This window comes from Bos taurus, chromosome 18 (assembly GCF_002263795.3).
Source record: "Bos taurus isolate L1 Dominette 01449 registration number 42190680 breed Hereford chromosome 18, ARS-UCD2.0, whole genome shotgun sequence".
NCBI lineage: Eukaryota > Metazoa > Chordata > Mammalia > Artiodactyla > Bovidae > Bos > Bos taurus.
This window is the reverse complement of record NC_037345.1, coordinates 25457319-25477444: the sequence shown is the minus strand read 5'-3', so window position 1 is coordinate 25477444 and position 20126 is coordinate 25457319. Positions and strand designations below refer to the sequence as shown.

Genomic DNA, 20126 nt, shown 5'->3' with positions numbered 1-20126 from the left:
GGAAGGGTGGGCGGGGGACTGGAGGAAGACCAGCGGCAGTGGTCTGGAGACATAGCACCACCTTCCTGGCTGGAGGGCCCAGAAGACAGTGACTGTTCTGATGTCTTTTTCTGCCAGTCTTCTCTTCCCAATTGGTTTTGGATATGACTTTGCCACCCACTTTCAGTCCTGCGGTGTTTCGGGTGGTGGTTGCTTGTGAGGATTTGCAGGGGTGGAGGAGATCAGGGATGGGGCCCTCTGGGGAAGGGAGGACCTCCTCCCAGCCCCTGATAGCCATCACATGGGGGTAGAGAGGACCAGGTTGGGGTGGGGGATGGGAAATGTCCCTGATGCTGGAGACAGTCCGGTCGATAGGATCTTTGCCAGCGGGTGGAGACAGCGAGCCGTCAGTGAGCCGGAGTCCAGGCAGGGCTGTCCCCAAGCCCTGATAAGATCCGATCTGTTGCAGGGTGGGGAGGCCCAGCCAGGCCAGCAGCCACTCCGGCTCAGCCATTGGTTCCCAGCAGCAACAAGTAGTGTTTGTTCTGGAGCCAAGCCTCCAGGCAGAATCTGGGTGCAGGGAGGGAGTGTTTAGACGGCTGTCCCACCGGGCAGGTGGGCAGTGGCCCTGCCCCACCCCTCTGCTGGGCACCAGGGAGTCTCCTACCCACTCCGCACAGGACGCCTGCTCTTCCTGGGAGAGAGGGGACATTTCAGAGTCCCCTCTGGTGTCCTGGTCGGGGACAGGTACCATTTGTGGCTGAGGAACCACATTGATGCTAGGCTGGGAGGAGGAATGGGGGTCCTTACTCCTTCCCTGTTGAGGAGCTGTGTTGAGGGGGTGCTGGACACCCTGCTTAGCCTCTCAGAGTGCTCAGAGCTGAGCTTACAGACCTGAGACCACAGTTAGCGGGGCATCTTTCCCTGCTGCAGGCTTGTGAGCGCCAGAGCTGCTGGGGGTTCAGTAGTGATGGGGAAAGTGGCCCCAGGTGCGGTAAGGGGAGGAGGGCTGCGTGGTCGCCTTCCTGGTTCCTGCCTGCTGTGCTCAGCCCGCCGGCCATCTCTTGATGCCTGATTGGGTCTGCACAGGCTCAGCCAGGGGGCCGTGTCCTTTGGGGGATTTGTTGGTTCTGGGTACCCACCCCCCACCTTGATCCCATTGCCCATCAAATGTAAGTCTACCCATTGACCCTTCCCCCTCTCTGCCCGCCTCCCCAGCTCTCCTGTGCTGTATCATTCTGGGCCCCAGCTTGGGTCTTGCTCTTGCATATTTATTTGGAACCGAGTAAGGTCAGCACCACCTGTGACTCCAGGCCAGCATGAGCTGCCGGGCGCCCTGCCACCCAGGCTCTCCCTGGAAGGTTACTCTTTCCGTTGGTTTATTTCTAGGGCCTGGAGCCTAGGGCGGGGTGTGGACCTGTGGACAGACATGCCAGGGGTACTCCCGAGAGCTTGGCGGCTGCAGTCACTCAAGGGGTACGGCGGGGAAGGTAACGGGGAGGGGCAGGAAGGAGCAGGCCTGTGTTGGCAGGTGGAAGGCTGGGTTAGGGTGATCTCACAGCCCTTGGCTGGGCAGCAGCTCTCGAAATACAGTCAGCCCTTTGGGTTTACAAGGCAGACGCTCTTGGTCCAGCATGGGCAGGCAGGTGCCTAAGGATTCATTTCCTCATTTAAAATGGGCTGATTTATCTTTTTTTATTTTATTTTACTGGTGGGGAAATTGAGGCGCTGAGATGTTAAGTGGCTTGCCCAGGACCTCTTGCCGTTAAGTGCGTGTTCCTGGCTGGGCCACATCCCAAGCTGCCCTGGATGAACCCTGGGCCCATGCGTGCTGGTCAGTGTGTTCTGAAAGGGGCCTTCCTTGCTCTGGACCCTCAGCCAGCGGCTGGCTGGCCATCATCTCAGAGGGGACTTTTACAGAGCTGGTCCTTGCTGGGGGGTCAAGGAAGCCCCAGATGGTGGAGACAGAGCTGGGAAAGCTTGTTCATCTGAGTGCCAGCACCTGGGTCTGGCAAGGCTGTTGGGGGGGTGGTCAGTACCAGGGAGGGACCCCACAGCCGACCTTACAGGAGGAAAACAGATCACTTGGGTGTGGCAGGGTCTTGGCTCCCAGGGAGCTGGGAGAGAAGGTGTGGATGGGCACGGAGGCTGCTGAGGGGTGCTGGAGGGGCTCTCGGGGTACACGGGGCATAGAGAGCACTACCGTCTGTGTCCTTTTGCCTGTTTGCATGTGCACACTGGGATAGTCACATCTGTTCCTTGTTAGGGACTCGACAGACAGGCCTCCAGAAGATTAATTAATGCCAAGCTGCTGGCAGCTCCAGCAGGACACTTGCCCCAGGGTCCTGTCCTGGCAGCACAGTTGCCCAGCTGACCCCAGCAATGCTACTACATTCTCATCCAGAGATGCAGGGGACCATGTTGTGGGCACAGCCCTGCCCCTGAGCCTGGGTGGCAGAGAAGGCTAAGACGGTGGTGAGTGGCCAGTGCCAGGTGGCAGAGCATCCCATCCCCAGGGCCGCCTCCATCACCCACTCTGGAACTTATTTGTCCCTGGCTGAAGCCTGGACTTGCTCTGTGACCCTGGCCACGCCGCCTCTCCTCTCTGGGCAGCTTGCTTTTCCCCAACCATAAAATGATCTGAAATGGGCATTGGGCTGGGTCATCACTGAGACACCCCCCTCCGCCAAGTCTGTGTCTTTGTTATCTGCCGACCTGCCTGATTCCAAGAGCCCCTGGTGGCACCCCTTTTCCAGCTGCGTATGGACTTCCCCTTAGTCCCCCTCAATGTGGTCCAGCTGTGTCCTTTGCTCCCAGCCCAGGTGTTTGCTAGTTCTCTGTGTAATTAACTCCTGCCCGGGTCCAGGACACGGGACACCGAGAGTCCTGTCCAGACCCGATGCCCTCACAGACCAACCTGGCCTTCCCAGCACCAGGGCAAGGCAACCGCTTCGACAGTGGCCACTGCCAGCCTGCCCAGCACATTCTTCAGGCTTATCTGCAGGCCCGTCCCATTGGACTCTGCCCTCCCACCCAGGAAGCAGCACCCAGACAGGCTGCTGAAGAGTTCCAGGGGGCGGGGAGAGCAGGGTTTGAGGGGACAGTTCTCAGACTCTTGCCTGGAGCTGGGGAGATCCAGGTATAGAACAGAGTGGGACAGAGGGCCTGGAGTAGTTGGGGGGCGCTGTCTGCTGAAACCGACGGGGTGGATCATCTAACCTCGGGGAGCATGGTCCCAGAATCTGTGCCATCTCCCAGGAGCCCGTCTCCTGGAAGGCTTCCTACAGGGAGGTGCCCGCGCAGGAGGGGGGCTTGCTGGAAGCCTGCCCCTCAGCTGCAGCAGGAGCTAGGGCCCCGCCGGCAGTTCCCCGGCCACCTTTCCCTCTGCCCCCACCTCCACAGCAGGAGCCGGAGCCCGTCCTCCCAGGAAGGGGTTAACCGTGTGAGGGAGGGGACTGGGCTAGACCATTTTCCTCGTAGAGGCCTCCACCTCGGGGTTTTCCTGAATGGTTCTGCCGTCCTGGGGTGGGGAGGGAAGGGAAGGAAGAAGGGCGGGCAGAGGGAGGAAGGGAGGGGACGAGTGTGGGTAGAGGAAGGAAAAAAAGATCGAGACGGCCAGGGGAAGAGAAAGATGTCACTGTCTAATCTCCCTGTCATTTTTATTTCCAGCAGGCGCCGGGCGAAGGAGCTGCTAGAACAATGCTGAGGCAGGCAAGGTGAAGAGCAGCTCCGTGCAGCAGCCCCGTCGGAGGATCTTGAACAGGTGATAGGAGGAGCCGGGAAAACCGAGGCCACCTGGGCATCCCTCCCCTCGGCTCCCGGGAGAGACGAGCCTCAAAGACACGGTGGAGAAACCATGGCGACCAATTTCAACGACATCGTCAAGCAAGGCTACGTGAAGATGAAGAGCAGGAAGCTCGGGGTGAGCCACCTTCCAAGGGGCCCTGGGTCTGGCATCTGGGATGTCGGGGGTGCACGGCCACCCGCCGGTTCCTGGCTGGCCATCGTGCATTGCCGGTCTCTCGAGGTTTCTGGCCGGCGGGCTGCCTGGCATGTGCCTGGGCCCGGCTCTGCCCACTGCAGCCCCCACCCCAGCCCGGCTGGCTGGAGTCCCAGTGGCTGGGCCAGTGGTGGTGGCCGATGGGCAGGCGGCTCTCCTGCTATTGTTGAAGTTGTCGCCCGGGCAGCGGCTGGAAATGCCGGGCTGTATCTGAGCTGAGACCAGCTTGTCACTTCCCCTTGCCATCACCTCCTCGTCTCCCCCTCCCCTCCCCTGGCCTCTTTTCTTTAAAGTACCTCATCTCTCCTGCTTCCCGTAGCTTTCTGTGTACTGGCATTTATTTATTTTGTCTTCGGTTGTTGCTTCTATGGTTGAAGTATTGGCCAAGGAGAGTGGTTGGTTGTTGGGGGTAGGGCGGCGGTACGAGGGGCACAGAAGCTGGCTTTTATGTGGTTTATGAATGAGCACCTGGGCGGGATGGCCCATGGCACTGGGCCCGGCTGCTTTCCTCCCAGGTTTTGGGGGCTTGGAGGGCCTATGGAGATGAGGCCTCAGATGTACCTTTGCTGGGTGTGCACCCTCTCCCACCCCCTACTGCTGAAACTGCCCCCCCAAAAGGCATGAGCAGGGGCCCCAGGGACCAACTTAATAATCTTGGTGAGGTTGTCCCAAGAGCTGACTTTATTCCCTGACTCTCCCCACTCTCTCCATTGAGGGGTCTCCCCAGTAAGATGGAAACCCTGGCCCCTGAGATAGCCCAAGTCTTGTGTTTACCTGGGCCCCCTGCTCACCCTCCCCTCCCCCATGGCCTTGGTGGGAGTGGGGGTGTGATCTGACTTTCAAGGCTTCCTGGCTCAGCAGAGTGGGCTGGCGGAGGAGCTGGGCTCTGATACTCAGGGGCCCCTGCGTGGGTACCAGACAGAACAGGACTGGCCTTGGAGCAGGGTGGTTCTTGCGCCCCCTTCCACTCCTGTGGCCCTCACCCCAGGGCCCCTGTTGGGGGCTCTTCTGTCCAGGCAGGGGGCAGCCACTTAGCTGGTGGGCACATTGGGGTCTTACCTGGATTTGGACTGTGTCCCAGCCTGGGCCCTGGTGGCCATCAGCCACTGTGTTCTTGCCCTGAGAGAAGGATGGAGCCCATTTGGAGCACAGAACGAGGAGAAAAGCTAAGGCTGAGGTGGGCAGGCAGGGGGCAGGGGCCCAGCTTCTAGTGTGGCTCCTTCCCCAGGGCCCAGACCTGTCAGGGCCTTCAGGTCCCCAGGGGCCAACTGGGCCGAGGGCCGGTCCAGAGCAGAGTTTCCCAGGAAGCCAAGGCACTTGAGGTGGCCACTTGGGCTTAGAACCTGGCCTGTTTCGGGGGAGGCCTGGGAACCTACGGTGGGCACAGTCAAGGGCAGGGTTTAGGAGCTGGGCTGAGGCCAGGCCCCGTCTGGAGTCACCCCCACTCAGGGAACTCGACTTCCCCCTGCAGATCTGCTGTGAGGGGCTGGGGCCACCGGGCCATTCTTGTCTCAGGCCAGCCATTCTTGTCTCAGCCCACAGAGGTGAGGGGGGAAGGGCTGAAAGAGATCAGGAGCGGGCCCTCCTACCTGCCAGGGCTTTCCTCCCAAGGCAGAGCTGTGGCAGCGCGTTTCTGAAGCGCTGATCAAAGACCTGTGAGAAGTGGGGAAGGAGGGCTCTTGAGCACAGTGGCTCCCTGGGGCTCTGTGTTCGTGCGAGTGTGTGTGCGTGCGCGTGTGTGCATGTGTGTGTGTATCTTGTAACCAGGCAACCAGAGCGCTCAGGCCCCCAGGCCTTCCGCCCCTGCAGGCTGCACAGAGCCCCGCCTGGCAGGGCATATCTGAGTTGGCAGCATTCATGCATTCATTCATTCATTCATCCATCCATCCATTCACGGTCTCTACACATGATCATTCACTTGTTCAGCAGGCTTTGTTCACGAGGCTACTGGGATGTGAGGATTCTGAGAATAAAATACAATCTCTGCCCTAAAAGAGCTGCTCAGCTTAGAGTTGAGGCCTGCTGGGGTTTATGCAGACAGGCCAAGGGCTGAGCCAAGGTCAGGGGGGCAGGGACAGACATGTCTCCTGGAGTCTCCGGAGCCTGAAATAGCCTGGTGTGAGTAGCTTCTCAGGATGGAGACTGCCTTGGCCCACCGCACCCTGGGAACCTGCCTGCCGAGGATCTGGTGCCCACATAGCAGGGCAAAGAGGAGGGCCCCTCAGTCTCCATGCTGCCAGTGAGAGGAGCACTGGAGATTCCTGCGGAATGGCTCTGCCAGCCTTCTAGAGTGCTTGCTGAAAGAGTAGGTGCACCCCAGCTGGACTTTGGGCTGGAAAAGAGCCATAGGAGGAAGAGTCAGAGGCCCAGGCAAGTGGCTAGGGCCACCAACGTTGCAGCTCCCCGCTCCCTGGCTCCTTTGCCCCTCGGATGGAGTCCGGGAAGCTATAGAGAATTTAGGTGGATTTAGGCAAGGGTCACTGGCGGTGGTTGGGGCAAGGAGTGATGAACCTCACTGGGGACGGCTCTGTGCTCTGGGGTGATTCCAGGTTCCTGGCTCTGCTCCTTGACCTCTGAGAGCGCCTGGTTTCCCAGTTGGAGCAGGAAACTAACCCTGGTTCCCTTCATTCCCAGGATGGTCCTGGAGACAAGAGGGGGTGTTACCTACATCAAGAGCTGTCCCCTGGCTCTAAGAACAAGGGCTGTGGTGATGTGCAGGCTGGGAGCGGGCTCGGGCCTGATTCCTATCCGCACGACATTGCCTCTGTCCTGGCCGGTGCTCCTGGACTGAGCCTTAGCGCAGTGGTTTCCCAGTACGGCCTTGGCTCCAGGCAGCCGGTTTTAAATACCAGTTCTGCCATTCATAAGCTGTTACTCAACTCTTGGGTGCCTCAGATTCCATCTGTAAAGTGGAGATGATAATAGAACTGACCTCAAGAGTGACCCTGAGATTAAATGTGAGGAGTGCTAATAACAAAAAGCACAAATAGGAAGCACTCAATAAATGTTGGCTACTTAGATTAAACCCAGGGCTGAACTCATAGTAAACAGTAACTCAGGAGCAACTTTTATGGAGCCAGCCAAGAAATGACTGCCTTTTCAGTTTGGGGAGGGGTCTCTTCCCCAGGGTGGGGTGTCACACTGGTGTCAGCTGTCCCAGGTCTCCTGGGCCTGAGCCCCCTAGAAGGCTATGTGGCACTGCCCCTCGTGGTAGGCAGGGAAAACTGCAGGGTCACTTTGGCTGCGCTGGGAGTGGTCCAGGGTCCATCCCCCTGCCATCTCGCCCCACAGATCTACCGGAGGTGCTGGCTGGTGTTCCGGAAGTCCTCCAGCAAGGGGCCTCAGCGGCTGGAGAAGTATCCAGACGAGAAGTCCGTGTGCCTCCGAGGCTGCCCCAAGGTTAGGGGGCCTGGGCCCTAGCTCCCCAACCTGTAAGCAGCGATGATTGTTATTCAGAGTCCTGAGGGCCAACAGGACCTCCTGGGGGTGAGAGAGCTGCGGGGGATGTAGCGGGAGGTGCTTCACCCTGGCTGAGTCCCCTGTGGATGCCATGCCAGGTGACAGAGATCAGCAATGTGAAGTGTGTCACACGGCTCCCCAAGGAGACCAAGAGGCAGGCAGTGGCCATCATATTCACTGACGACTCTGCACGGACCTTCACCTGCGACTCAGGTGAGGGGATGGGGCTGCCGGTGGTGTGCGGTCAAGGTCCAGTTGGTAGGGGGCAGAGCCAGGCTAGCTCTCCTGACGGGGTGTGAGGTGTAGAGGAGGAGGGCGCCTTTGAGGGAGCCGCCCCCCAGGATGAGGTGAGCAGGCAGGCAGAGTCCACTGGCCTCGCCCTCTCTGCCTTGCGTGGGGGGACTACTCCGGCTGAAGCAGGTGGGGTGGGCTGCCGAGAGACCCTGAGTTGGCAGCATGATGAGATACTGTTTTCTCCAGAGCTGGAGGCAGAGGAGTGGTACAAGACACTCTCTGTGGAGTGTCTGGGGTCGAGGCTCAACGACATCAGTCTGGGAGAGCCAGACCTCCTGGCCCCAGGAGTGCAGTGTGAGCAGACAGGTGAGGCCTGGTGCTGGCACAGGGTGGGGGTGGGGGGACCTCCCCCCATCCCCCGAAAGCTCCAGGCCCTCTTGTCCTCTCCCCTCCAGATCGCTTCAATGTCTTCCTGCTGCCCTGTCCCAACCTGGACGTGTATGGCGAGTGCAAGCTGCAGATCACCCACGAGAACATCTACCTCTGGGACATACACAACCCCCGCGTGAAGCTCGTCTCGTGGCCCCTCTGCTCACTGCGCCGCTATGGCCGGGATGCCACCCGCTTCACCTTCGAGGCTGGCCGGTAGGACCCACTCGCCTCCCCACCCTCCAGCCATGGTCTTGATGGTGGCTGCCACTCACTTGTGTTGGGTGGGCCCTGTGCTGAAAGCTCATTTATCGGCATAGCATCCTGAAGGGGAACATAATATTCCCATTTTACAGATGAAGAAATCGAGGCTCCCAGCAAGTACGTCAAAAGCTCAAATCAGATGCTGGCACTGGCACTGACCAGCTGTGTGATGGCAGACCTGTGTCTCAGTTTTCTTATCTGTCATATGGGATAATAAAAGTACCTAGCCTCACACACTGGGTGATGATGGTGACTGGGTATATCTTGAACTCTGGAGGAGCCTGCCTAGACTCCAATTCTGTATACTCCACCATGTAACTTTGGTTGTTACTTAGCTTCTGAATGCCTCAGTTTTCTCATCTATAAGATAGTTTGAGAAAAACTGTAGTTATGAGCAAACTGATTGCACACAGACCAGGTGGTGGAGAAAACAGAATGGATTAATTCTCGTAAAGTATTTAGACCACCACGAGGCCCATGGAAAATGTTCAGCACGTTTGAGCTGGGTGGTCAGGCCCTCAGGTAACAGCCCTGCCTGTTCCCAAAGGAGAGCCTGAGCATGTCACATACGTGGGACGCGCCCACCACCGTGCTCTCTGTGTCCCCAGGATGTGTGACGCTGGAGAAGGGCTCTACACCTTCCAGACACAGGAAGGGGAACAGATTTACCAGCGGGTCCACAGTGCCACCCTGGCCATCGCCGAGCAGCACAAACGAGTCCTGCTGGAGATGGAGAAGAATGTGAGGGTGAGGCCGCGCACGTCTCAGTCCAGGGTAGGGGGCGGCGGGCGGGCAGTCAGAGGACCGGGAGAGTGCCAGCCGTCTCCAGCTCATGTGTATGGCAAAGGCAGGCAGGGTCTTGGGCTGGCCGCCCCTGGGCTTAGCCGCTGACCCTTCTCTGCCCCACAGCTGCTCAACAAGGGCACAGAACATTACTCATACCCCTGCACGCCCACTACCATGCTGCCCCGCAGTGCCTACTGGCACCACATCACAGGTTCCCAGAACATCGCCGAGGCCTCCAGCTTCGCCGGTGAGTCACTGCTGTGCGTCACCCCCACCAGCCAGGAGGCTCTGTGGAGGACAAGGCATGCTGGGCAGGGGTCTTCTGTCCTGGGCCCAAGTCCTCAGCCTGCGTCTGTGTCCACAGGTGAGGGGTATGCGGCAGCCCAGGCCAGCTCAGAAACGGACCTCCTCAACAGATTCATCCTGCTAAAGCCAAAGCCCAGCCAGGGGGACAGCAGCGAGGCCAGGGCCCCTTCCCAGTGACGGCAGAGCTAGCGTGCTCGGACGACCGCTGGGGCTGCCTGCAGTGTCTCGTGGACGGCCTGCAGGGGCTGTGGGCCAGGAGCCCAGAGAAAGGGAGCAAGCCGTCCCTTCTCTGCCCCCAAGGGTGAGACTGGACCAAGGCAAAGGGCTGGCCATGCCACCTGAGCATGTGTGAGGGGCTGGAGCTACCATAGGACTATATACGGTTAATGATTTTAATATATATGGCTTATGACATTATTCTATATTAATAAGATTTCCCCCTCTGTCCCTCCCTGCCACCACATACACATTTTTTATCCCCATGACCAGGCCACAGTCAGGGCTGTTTCTGAATGTGAGGGCGGTGGTTTTTCCTGTCCCCCAAGGGGTACCAGCCCTCCTGCTTCAGGCCTGAGGAGGGAGAGTCCACACTCCCGGCGCCTGCTCTGGCTGCTGGCTTTCCCACGCAGCCCAGGGGTGGAGACAGCAGGTGGCTTCTCGGTCCCTCTGGGCCTGGTGGCACAGGAAGGATCCAAGCTTACACTGTGCCACTTGGCAGCCTTGCACTTCGGAGTTTTACACAGAGGTGACATCTCGCTGACACCTCAGGTGAAAATCTGGTTTTAAAGTGGTTTCTGCCCAGGATCTTCCTGCTTCGTAGGCGAGAAGACGCCCTGGGGGCAGGGTGCTGTTACCTCAGCCCAGGGAGGGTGGCCCTTCCTGAGCTCTTTCCTGCTCCAGGGCCAGGCCGGCCCCCAGGAGGACTGAGGGGTCGGGGGGAGCACCCTGCTGCCCCCTCACTGACCAGGTGGGCAGTGCTCCCGTGGAGGGTGCTCCCCTGCCGTGTGGCCTCCCTCTGGCCAAAAGGACTCAAAAACCGAGACCGCCCCATTTCCTCCTCCCCACATGGTGCTGAGGCTCCCTGCTGAAACGCAATTAAAGCAATTGATTTTCTAGTGCTGGTATTTATTGACTACCGTGCAGAAGGGCTATCTTTCTACTCACATCAAACCTTCGGTTGTGTGTGTGTTGGGTTTTTTGTTTTTAATATTTTAGGGTTCTGATCTGTGGGAACAGACCCTGTTGTAAATAACCACTATTTGAGTTGTGGCAGGAGGATGGTAAAGCAAGAGGCCCCTCCAGACAGAGCCCTGGAGCCAGGGAGGGGCCACGGCCCGTTCAGCTCTGAACCTGACCCAGGGAATGACCACCCCAGGAGTAAGCTAGCCTGAAGAAGGGCACCCAGAGGCCACGGGAGGGGAGGCAGAGCTGGCTGGCTCGGTTCGTGGCTCGATGACGCATGAAGGAGATTACGTACGTTGTGCTCTTTATTGCCAAAAATAAAAACTTTCAAAAGACAACTACTGTTAATAAATAACCCTTCCTTTCTGTACTAGATTTCCGGTTTTCTCCAGGCTTCTCCTGCCAGGCTGCCTAATTAACTGTGTTGGGTGTGTGCCTACCTACAGGGCTAAGGGTCAAGGCCAGATCTTCATTAAGGTCCTTGTCCTCTACCCTGCCCCCACCACACAAATTAAATCATCTGGCCATTGTTGGTGAAGATTGAAACTGATGGGTAGAGAACAAAATACAAGGTTTACTGGGGGGAAGAGGGGATAGCCTAGGACTAACACTACTCTTAAGAGGTTCTCAAATTCAGGACACTTGAGAATCTGAGTGAAAGGCCAACAGGGTGGCCGAGGCAGGGACTGGAAGGGCGCTCGTGCAGCCCGAGTCAGGATTCAGAGTCAGTCCCTACACACGAGCCTACAATGGTGAGCACTCCAACTCATGAACAGAAAGGGTTCGAAGTAAAGAGCTGAAATGACCCAAAGGTGAGAGTCCAGCTCAGTGGTTGTCAACAGGGGAGCCCTATGGCCCCCAAGGCACACTGGGAGACAGGGTGGAAGGAGTGTTTCAGGGAGCACTGCTGCCAACCTACAGGAAGGCCCAGGGATGCTAAATGAAGGGGAAAACTGTCCTGCCGGCAATAGTGGCGCCCCTGGTGATCTGTAACCGATCGAGGCTGGCATGGACCTACCCCTCCCCGCTGCTGCCTTGCTAATTGGTACTGAAGGCTTGCCAAGAAACTTGAGCAACAGCTGTCCAGTCCCCAGGAGCCAAAAAGAGTCTCAGAAGAGACCTGAAATCCAACTGTTTTGCTCAAACAGGTGAGCTGCAGCTAGTTTATGGTGAGGACGTCACTCTGGATCTCGTGGCTTAACTGGGTCTGTAAATCACTCAGCTTCTTCTTTAATCCAGAGAGGGCTGAAAGGACGATGGTCTCGGGGCGCAGAGAGCCACAAGACTCCACATTGTAGTAAAACCTGAGAGGCAAGAGTCCAGTGAGAGCCCTCCACAAAGCATTCAGGCCAGCGGGCCCCAGCTTTGGCCAAGGGCCTCCCTCCCTTCTGGTCCTGACTCCTTTCTCCCCATGAATTTGACCTTGTTCCAGGGTTGACCTCCATCCAGCTTCTTAAAAACAGTGGTCCCAGTGCACTCTGTAGGACCTCAAGAGGGCCACAGCGGCCTCAAAAAGATACTGTGTGACAATCTCAAAACACTTGTGTACAGACACACTCCACACTGAGGGGAAGGAAGATGATCAGCAGTGCCACTGCTCCTGACTGGAATGACCCGGGACTGTTTTCATGTTTGTCACTAGAAGGCTTTGGACAGTCTGGGGCCCTAGGTTTGATCTTATGTTGGTCTTTCTTTGGGGGCTGAATAATCACAAAAGGAACAGTCTGGATAACTGGAGGGCCCCCTTCTCCCAGTGACCAAAAGGGGACTTAAGGGGGGTTCAGCAGTTACCGGCCCCTCCTCAGCTGAGGGGAACTGGACAGGAGGGAAAGGGGCTCCCTAACTCAGAGGCTGCACCAGACCTGTGACCTTCGAGTGCCAAACTAGGGTCTTACCTCTCTGGCTTGCCGTTGGGGTCGTAGGGTGCCTGCGACTCATCCTCATCCAGCTCTGAGTACTCACTCTTTGGCCTGAGGTCAAACAGAGGTCAGCACAGGGTTGCTATGGCTGCTTTCAAGGGACCCGTGTCTCCTAGTCAGGCTGCCCCATCTGGGTCACTAGGAGCCACTTCCACACCCGCCCGCCCAGCCAGCCTTCAACTCCCACCAAGAACATACCATTCCTCTGGCTTGGGGTACACCGTGTGCCTCAGGGCATTGTCAGGGTCATACTCAAAAGCCACTCCTGCAGTTGGGTTCCACTTGGCATGTTCCTTGCCAAAGCCTTTTTTGGCATAGGCTCGCAGTCTCAGCTCCTGGCCCTTTCTCAGCTTGACGATGAGAATGTCTGTGGGGACAGGCGACAGTCAGTCGAGGGCCGGCAGAGGCACAGTTCTCCGGGTCTGACCTGCAGCCCATGGAAGACCAGACAACATGAGAGGCTGGGTCTGGTCTCTGCCTCTCTCGGGGTGCCTTACCGTCCTGCTCCACGTAGTCGTTGGGGTCATTATCTCGGTTCCTAGATGTCACCTGCAGGGAATCCAAACAGAGGCATTTATTAGCAGCTGCTCATCTCATCCAGAAATCTTCCAGCACCTCCAGGGATCCCGTCTGTGCTGGTGACTGGCCTCTAACCCCTACAACCTCCTCAGTCAAAACAGTACCATGGTCTTGAAAAGGGTCCTAAGGGGGCAGAGGGCCCACAGCACCAATGTTTCTGCCCATCCTGGCAAGGGTCCAGAATCATTAGCACTTCTAAGTATCAGGCTCACATTAAGGCAGAGGGTAACACAGGGAAGTTGGCATCTTCTAAGAATCCACCCCAATCTGGCCCACTGGAGCCAGGAGAACAGCAGAGGTCCCCACAGGGAAGGCCTTCCTGACCGGAATGACCCGGGGGCTGTTGGAGATGAGGTCTCGAGACGTGACATGACGCGTCTGGTCTTCGTTGCACCGCACGTCCAGAGTGAACTCCACCGAGCACTCGGGGCAGAACTCTTCACACGTGCAGTCCTGAGGTGGGAGAGAGACATCAGTGAGTCTGTGGACAGACAGTGAAGTCTGGCTTGGCTCCCCGCTTCTAATACCCTGTCCTTGAAGGTTCTTCATCTGATGAAAGGGTGGACCACAGCCGCCAGTCTCTTGTCAGCTGTGTCCATCTACACACCGCTCTTGGGCTGCTGAACGGCTCTTCCTCAGAGAACCAAGGCACTAACAGAGGAGGCTTTCAGCCCGCACAGTTCAGTATCCATGAGCTGGCACTAGCTTGTGGATGCAATTAACACTTAAAACAATCTAGGGGACAATAGAAAAAGTACCTTTGAAGCTCCAGACTACTGACCTTTTCTAAAAAAGTTTCATACATTCACAAAAGCAGAGAAGGGTATAAGAGACTGCCACCATGTAAGTATCGCTCAGTTTTAATAGTTCTCAAGTGTGCCATTCTTTAAACCGATTCTTCAAACACTCCCGTCTTAAGAGACTAGCTGCCACCATTTAACGTCAGGCAAGAAGAGAGCTACTAGAATGTAGTCAAGCAAACTGTTCTCCCCTCATATTAGTGAGGAAAATCCAAGCTACTTTTGATGTTTTCAAGACGATGAAGGAAATCTATGGGCCACACCTGGCCAGCCTGTAATCACACACAGATGGGACAGGAAGGCAACCTAGACCCTCAAGATGGAATCACTCTTAGAAATATGAAATTAAAGAATCAAAATGTAATGGAAGACAAAAATATAAAAAGGTACTCAACCTAAAAAAAAAAAGTACAATGAAGAGAGAAGAGTCTGTTCAAGAGATCAAGAGACTAAAGAGGTGTAACAACCGAATGCAGTGCATGCATCACAGATCACAAACAGCCAATCAGGGGGAATTCCTTGGCAGTCAGCGGTCAGGACTTGCCCTTTCTCTGTCAAGTGTGGGGTTCAAACCCTGGTAGGGGAATAAGATCTGGTAAGCCAAGCAGTTCAGCCAAATAAAAAAAAATTATGGACATTTTGAGGATAACTAGGAAAGTCTGAATTTAGACTGTATATAGATAGTACAAATCCACACTAATTTTCTTAGACATAATACTGTAGTTAGGTAAGAAAATATCCTTATTTTTAGGACACACATGCTGATGTAGTTAGGGGAGAAGTATCATGATTTCTGTAACGTTCCTTCAGATGGTTTAGCAAAAATCACAACATCTATATGAAACATAAAGCAAATATAGCAAAGTATCAACAACTGTAAATTAAAAGTGAAATGAGAATGAATATGTATTCTATTTTTAACTTTTCTGCAAATTTTAAGAAAACACAAACGAAAAATCCAGACCATCTTTATTCAGTAAATGCAATACTAGAAAAAAATTTAATGGAAGGAACTGTTCGGTCACGGGGGATGCATATCTTTATGTAAGATATGGACTAACTGCTCTTCAATCGGTGGTACAACTGTCTTTACCAATATATGTGATGTTTTATTTCTTAAAAACAGACTCTGGGGACATGAAGCAAAAATGATGAAATGTCAAAATGTGACAGGTGGTTTGGCGGCAGCATGCCTATTTGTTTTATTAGCTCCACACTTTGCTGTGTGCTTGAATATTAAAAAAAAAACCACATATATGGACTTCCCTGGAGGCGCAGTGGATAAGAATCCACCTGTCAATGCAGGGGACACAGGTTCAAACCCTGGTCCAGGAAGATCCCACATGCTGTGGAGCAACTAAGCCCGTGCACCACAACTACTGCTGAGCCAGCAAGCAGCAACCACTGAGCCCGCAAGCCACAGCTACTGCAGCCCTTGAGCCTGGGGCCAGTGCCCGCAACGAGAAGCCACCACAGTGAGAAGCCTGCACACTGCAACCAGGAGTATTCCCACTCGATGCAAATGAAATAGCTCAAGCAGCAACAAAGACCCAGCACAGCCAAAAATAAATAAATAATAAAACAAACAGCAACACACATATACATTTACAAAATATATCAAATTAGCCATTAGCACACCAAAATGATGTGCCCCTGGGAATACCAGAAAAGGGGTTGATTCAGGACCACCGAAAGCCATCAAGAAGGAATACTCTCAAGCTGTCAACTAACGCAGCTCTGATGAAAGGATACAGGTAACCTAATCCTGTCCTACACGTTCCCTAGTTCTGAGTCTGTTAATGTATCATGGAAGTGGCAAACGTCACCCCAGAAGAATGGAGCCATGTTTCAGGAAGACAACCCATAGGGTGAGGCATACAGCTGGCAGACAGCTGCTGCTCTGCAGAACAGTTCTCACTCCCTCTGCTCCTTGTCCTCACCCACTATCCTTCTGTTGATGCCCTTTAGCCTCCTAGGCCCCTGTCCCTGGGAAGAGATGCTCTGGAAAACATTGCACACCAGATGCTGAAGAGAAACAGCTCCACCCATTCGGTATAAATGAGCATCCAGGTGTATGTCCCCTCTGGCTAATGAGACTCTCTTATGCCCCTTGAGCCTCATCAATCTGTGGTCCCATCAGAACCAAAGACCGATGCCTGCCTTGGGCTCCAGACAACATCTCCACACTGTCTTTCTAAAAGCCAAAATTGAGATGGCAGCAAAAAATCTCCTTGAGAACTGAATTCCCTGCCTCCCCCGAGCTCCCCAAGCACACAGCATACCCGGGAGTACTGCAACTTGTCCACAATGTCGTCACTGGTGAGAGGGATTAATCCTGGAAGACATAGAAAAGCACAATGAAGAAAGCAGGGGCCAAGGTGGAAGGAGTCCACAAGTCCCCTTGGGAGTGAGGACGCTTCTTCCTCTGACACTGGCACAGCCCCCTCCCTGTAACTCTCCAAACCCAGCACTCACCAAGTCTGTGAGCAATGAACTCATCATGAAGGACGGAGGAATTGGCATCAATCTGAACCCAGTCAATTGCTAAAGAATGAAGGAAGCAGAAAAAGCAGACGGGCAGATTAGCCACCAAATTTTCCAGATTTAAAAATCATCTGAAAGTGTTAGTTGCTCAGTCGTGTCTGACTCTTCGCAATCCCATGGACTGCAGCCTGCCAGGCTCCTCTGTCCATGGGATTCTCCAGGCAAGAATACTGGAGTGGGTTACCATGCTCTTCTCAGAGACTCTTCCCAACCCAGGGATTGAACCCCGGGGGCTTCCTGCACTAAGGCAGATTCTTTACCATCTGAGCTCCTCCAAATCATCTAGTGCGTACTAAATTGCAGAGGCCGAGTCAGGCTGCCAGAGACTCTGATTCCACAGCTCTGGAGTGGGGCCCAGGAAGCTGCATTTTAATAAGAACCACACACACACACCGCACCGCACTTCCCTGCTCAGGCAATTATGATGCAGAGTTCCCTGTATTACCCCAAAAACAATGACCTAAAGATACCACGAGAATGGGAATGTGTTTCTTAGAGCTGAATATTTCTGTGGGAAGCACTTAAATCTGCTACTCATGCCAACACCAGTAAGAACACAAACTATTTGGGCATTTGAAAGTTGGACAAACCTCAGAGAAGTAACATAGACTTATGGTCCACATCTCCTTTTGTGATATAATGACTAGATTACCCAAATTAATACTTTATTATCATTCAACCAAATCATGTTTACACAATTCCTTTAATGGGCAAGGCATACTAATCCCTACCAGCCATGAGCGAGGAGAACTGTAGTGTCACACACAGTTGACTTAAACACACATTTACTCATTCATTCATAAATATCTGTACATAAACAATTAAATTCAGAAGTCAAAGGCAGTGAGACCAACTGTCCAATGAGGGGCAGACACTAGGAACAGAGGACCAGACATGACCAGACCCCCACCTGCTTGTCCTTCTGCTTCCTAAACCTGAGCCAAGTAAGGACTAAGAGCCAAGCTTTTCTGTCTCTGCCTTTCCTCCCAATGGCCTGCCTTTAACCTCTCCTGTGCAGGATTAAAAACTCTGTGAGCTTCCCATAAACCAGGACTTGCCCACCCTCTGTGATACAGAGATGAACACTCTCTCCCGGGAAGAAGCTACTCTCTCCTAGAACTCTGTCCATATTTCTCTTAAGACACTTGTCTTAATTGCATTATATTTGTGTGCATCTTGCTTCCACTTCAAGCTTCAAAAATTCTTTGGGTCTTCAGATGTCTTAATTTCTGTATTCCTAACTGGGGTCTGGATTGCAAGAGATGCTTCATGCTACTTGTGGAAAAAGTGGCGCTTGAATGTCAGTGTCTAAAGCACAACTGCCTCATTTTACTCATGATGAAACTAGGGTCCTGAGACCCCACGGGGTGATTAGGCAGAGAAGGAGAACCAACACTCCAAGCTCTGAGTTGAAAAAGTCTCTGGAGGGTGGTAATGGTGGAAAAACTACAATGTCCTCTGCTTACCAAACAATTGGCCTGTTTCTCTCTTAGGAATTTGCACACTTGATGCGGTAACTATGGCTTACATCTCTTTTTCCTAAACCAAACTCTGAGTTAACACTCAGAAAATATTTGTAGTGTATCTGTAGACAGGCAGAACACCCAGTGAAAAGTGGCTGGAAGAAAAGCAGAAACAGATCCTTTCTCCTCAAAGCGTCAAACCCACTGCAGCTATGGTTCTCCTTAAACCCTAAAAGAATCTGCCTGCAAATGCAGGAGGAGAGGGTCTGATCCATAGGTTGGGAAGATCCCCTGGAGGAGCAAATGGCAGCCCACTCCAGTATTCTTGCCTGGAGAATCCCATGGACAGAGGAGCCTGGTGGGCTACAGTCCATGGGGTCACAAAGAGTCGAACACAACTGAGCAACTGAAGATGAACTCCTAAAGAACCCTGTACTTTACAGCTCTGCGTTTCCAGTGCCTAGCACCACTGCCTGGATGCTCCCGAAATGCAGCTGACGGAACAGATTCACATCTACCGGTACTGGAGACTCACTGAACATAAGGCACAGAGATTATTACCCTTAATCGTTAACGTCGCCCTGACAACTGCTATTAGCGTCCGAACACTAGAGAGGGGGCTGCAACAGAGTTTAATAGCTTGTCCAAGTTTCGCAGCGATAGTAAGTGAAAACAGTTTCTGAGTCCCAGTCCACAGACTCCTGAGCCCATGCGCTTCACCAACGCACGGAAAAGAATGGAACAAAATAAATAGCCCGTGGAACCAGAGAGGTGGCCAGAATGGCCCTGGGCCAAGGGCAAAGGGCCCGATCAAGTCTCCAGCACGACTGTTCTCTTAGCGCCCCCAGTCCGTCGCCCAAACCAAGGCTGGAGGCAGGAGCTGCAAGGTAAAGGGAGGGGTGGGGGTGGGGGGAGAGAGAGGCCTGGTAGCCCTGGCAACGAGACTGGGGTCGCTTACCTATTATGGGCACCTCAGCGATGAAGACCCTCCGGATAGAATTTGCCACCCTGAGGAATGAAAACCAAGCGGCGTGTGGGTACCCCAGCCTCGACAGGCCGGGGTCGCGCCCCACCGTGCCCAAAGCGGAAGCCCTGGCCCGGGAGCCAGTTCTGAAAAGTCACGACGTCCCGCAGGCCGGGGCCCCCGGCTTTCCAGAACCGCCAACCTCTTCCCCCAGCAGTCTTACGCCAGGTCCGTGTTCTCGATGATGAACTTGACATTCTCGTCGGTGAGCTCCGTGATCCGCACTGTGGGCTGGTTGGCGTACGGCATCGCGCCCCACCGCTCGCTCGGCCTCTGGCGTCAGCTCTGCCCGGCCTGCGCACCTCCGCCAGCGGAAGTCCGTCAGCGGGGCCTCGCCACTGGCGCGGAGGGGCGCTCACAGCGCCGCCTGCTGCTCGGAGGCCCGAAATTTTCTACCCACCCCTCCCACCACCTTCTTGAAGAGGCGCCAGGTTCAACCATTCGGAGGGCGATTTGGCAAAGCATGCACACATCCTTGATTCCGCAGTAACACTTCTAAGAATCCATACTGCACAAACATTTGCAGTTGTAAGCAAACATACATGTACAGGGACGTTCACTGCAGCTGCTGCTGCTGCTAAGTCGCTTCTGTCGTGTCCGACTCTGTGCGACCCCATAGACGGCAGCCCACTGGGCTCCGCCGTCCTGGGATTCTCCAGGCAAGAACACTGGAGTGGGTTGCCATTTCCTTCTCCAGTTCACTGCAGCAGTCTGTAGCAAAAGATAGATAAAACTTGCCCATTGACAGAGACCTGGTTAAACATACAAACACAGGAATACTGTGTAAAAAACTGTGTAACGTTTAAAAGGATGAAGTGTGTTAATTTATGGAAGAACTAAAGTACAGTTGGTCCTCCATATGCAAGGGTTTTGAATCCAACCAACTGAAGATAAAAATTCCATAAAGTTCCAAAAACAAAATAAATTTGCTGCACGACCAGCAATTATTTATATAGCATTTACAACTATTTACCATAGCATTAAACATTGTATTAGGTACTGTAAGAAACCTAAAGATAACTTAAATTATATGGGAGGGCACATGTAGGTTACATGCACAGAGTACGCAGTGCCTTAAACAGCCTGGAAAGAGTTTGATGGGTCTTTTTTTGCATTTGGTTGTGCCACATCCATGTCCCCTGAAATGAAGTAGAGTCC

The 20126-nt window shown here is 54.3% G+C and overlaps 2 protein-coding genes and 1 long non-coding RNA gene across 5 annotated transcripts; 1 reads left to right on the top strand and 2 right to left on the bottom strand.

Moving 5' to 3' along the window:
* Positions 1–3605: 3605 nt before the first annotated feature.
* Positions 3606–10977, top strand: DOK4 (docking protein 4). Of its 3 annotated transcripts, NM_001083786.1 has the most exons (8): positions 3606–3901; positions 7271–7378; positions 7537–7651; positions 7919–8038; positions 8128–8317; positions 8974–9112; positions 9275–9398; positions 9516–10977. In NM_001083786.1, exons 1-8 carry the CDS (start codon positions 3836–3838, stop codon positions 9632–9634), a joined length of 981 nt encoding a protein of 326 aa, NP_001077255.1. In that variant the 5' UTR covers positions 3606–3835; the 3' UTR covers positions 9635–10977. The 3 variants fall into 3 exon arrangements, with proteins under 3 accessions (NP_001077255.1, XP_010812873.1, XP_024834368.1); XM_010814571.4 differs by lacking the exon at positions 7919–8038 and having other exon boundaries at positions 3816–3901; XM_024978600.2 differs by having other exon boundaries at positions 3816–3901; positions 9275–10977.
* LOC104974796 (uncharacterized) lies at positions 3614–7285 on the bottom strand. The gene is made up of 3 exons (XR_812685.4): positions 5569–7285; positions 5039–5098; positions 3614–3870 (listed from the first exon to the last, which is right to left on the bottom strand). It is a non-coding gene; the product is annotated as an uncharacterized lncRNA (long non-coding RNA).
* Positions 10934–19243, bottom strand: POLR2C (RNA polymerase II subunit C). Its single transcript, NM_001034212.2, has 9 exons — positions 19132–19243; positions 18903–18952; positions 16413–16481; positions 16220–16272; positions 13462–13590; positions 13056–13107; positions 12757–12925; positions 12535–12609; positions 10934–11943 (listed from the first exon to the last, which is right to left on the bottom strand). Exons 1-9 carry the CDS (start codon positions 19215–19217, stop codon positions 11799–11801), a joined length of 828 nt encoding a protein of 275 aa, NP_001029384.1. The 5' UTR covers positions 19218–19243; the 3' UTR covers positions 10934–11798.
* Between the last annotated feature and the right edge of the window lie 883 nt (positions 19244–20126).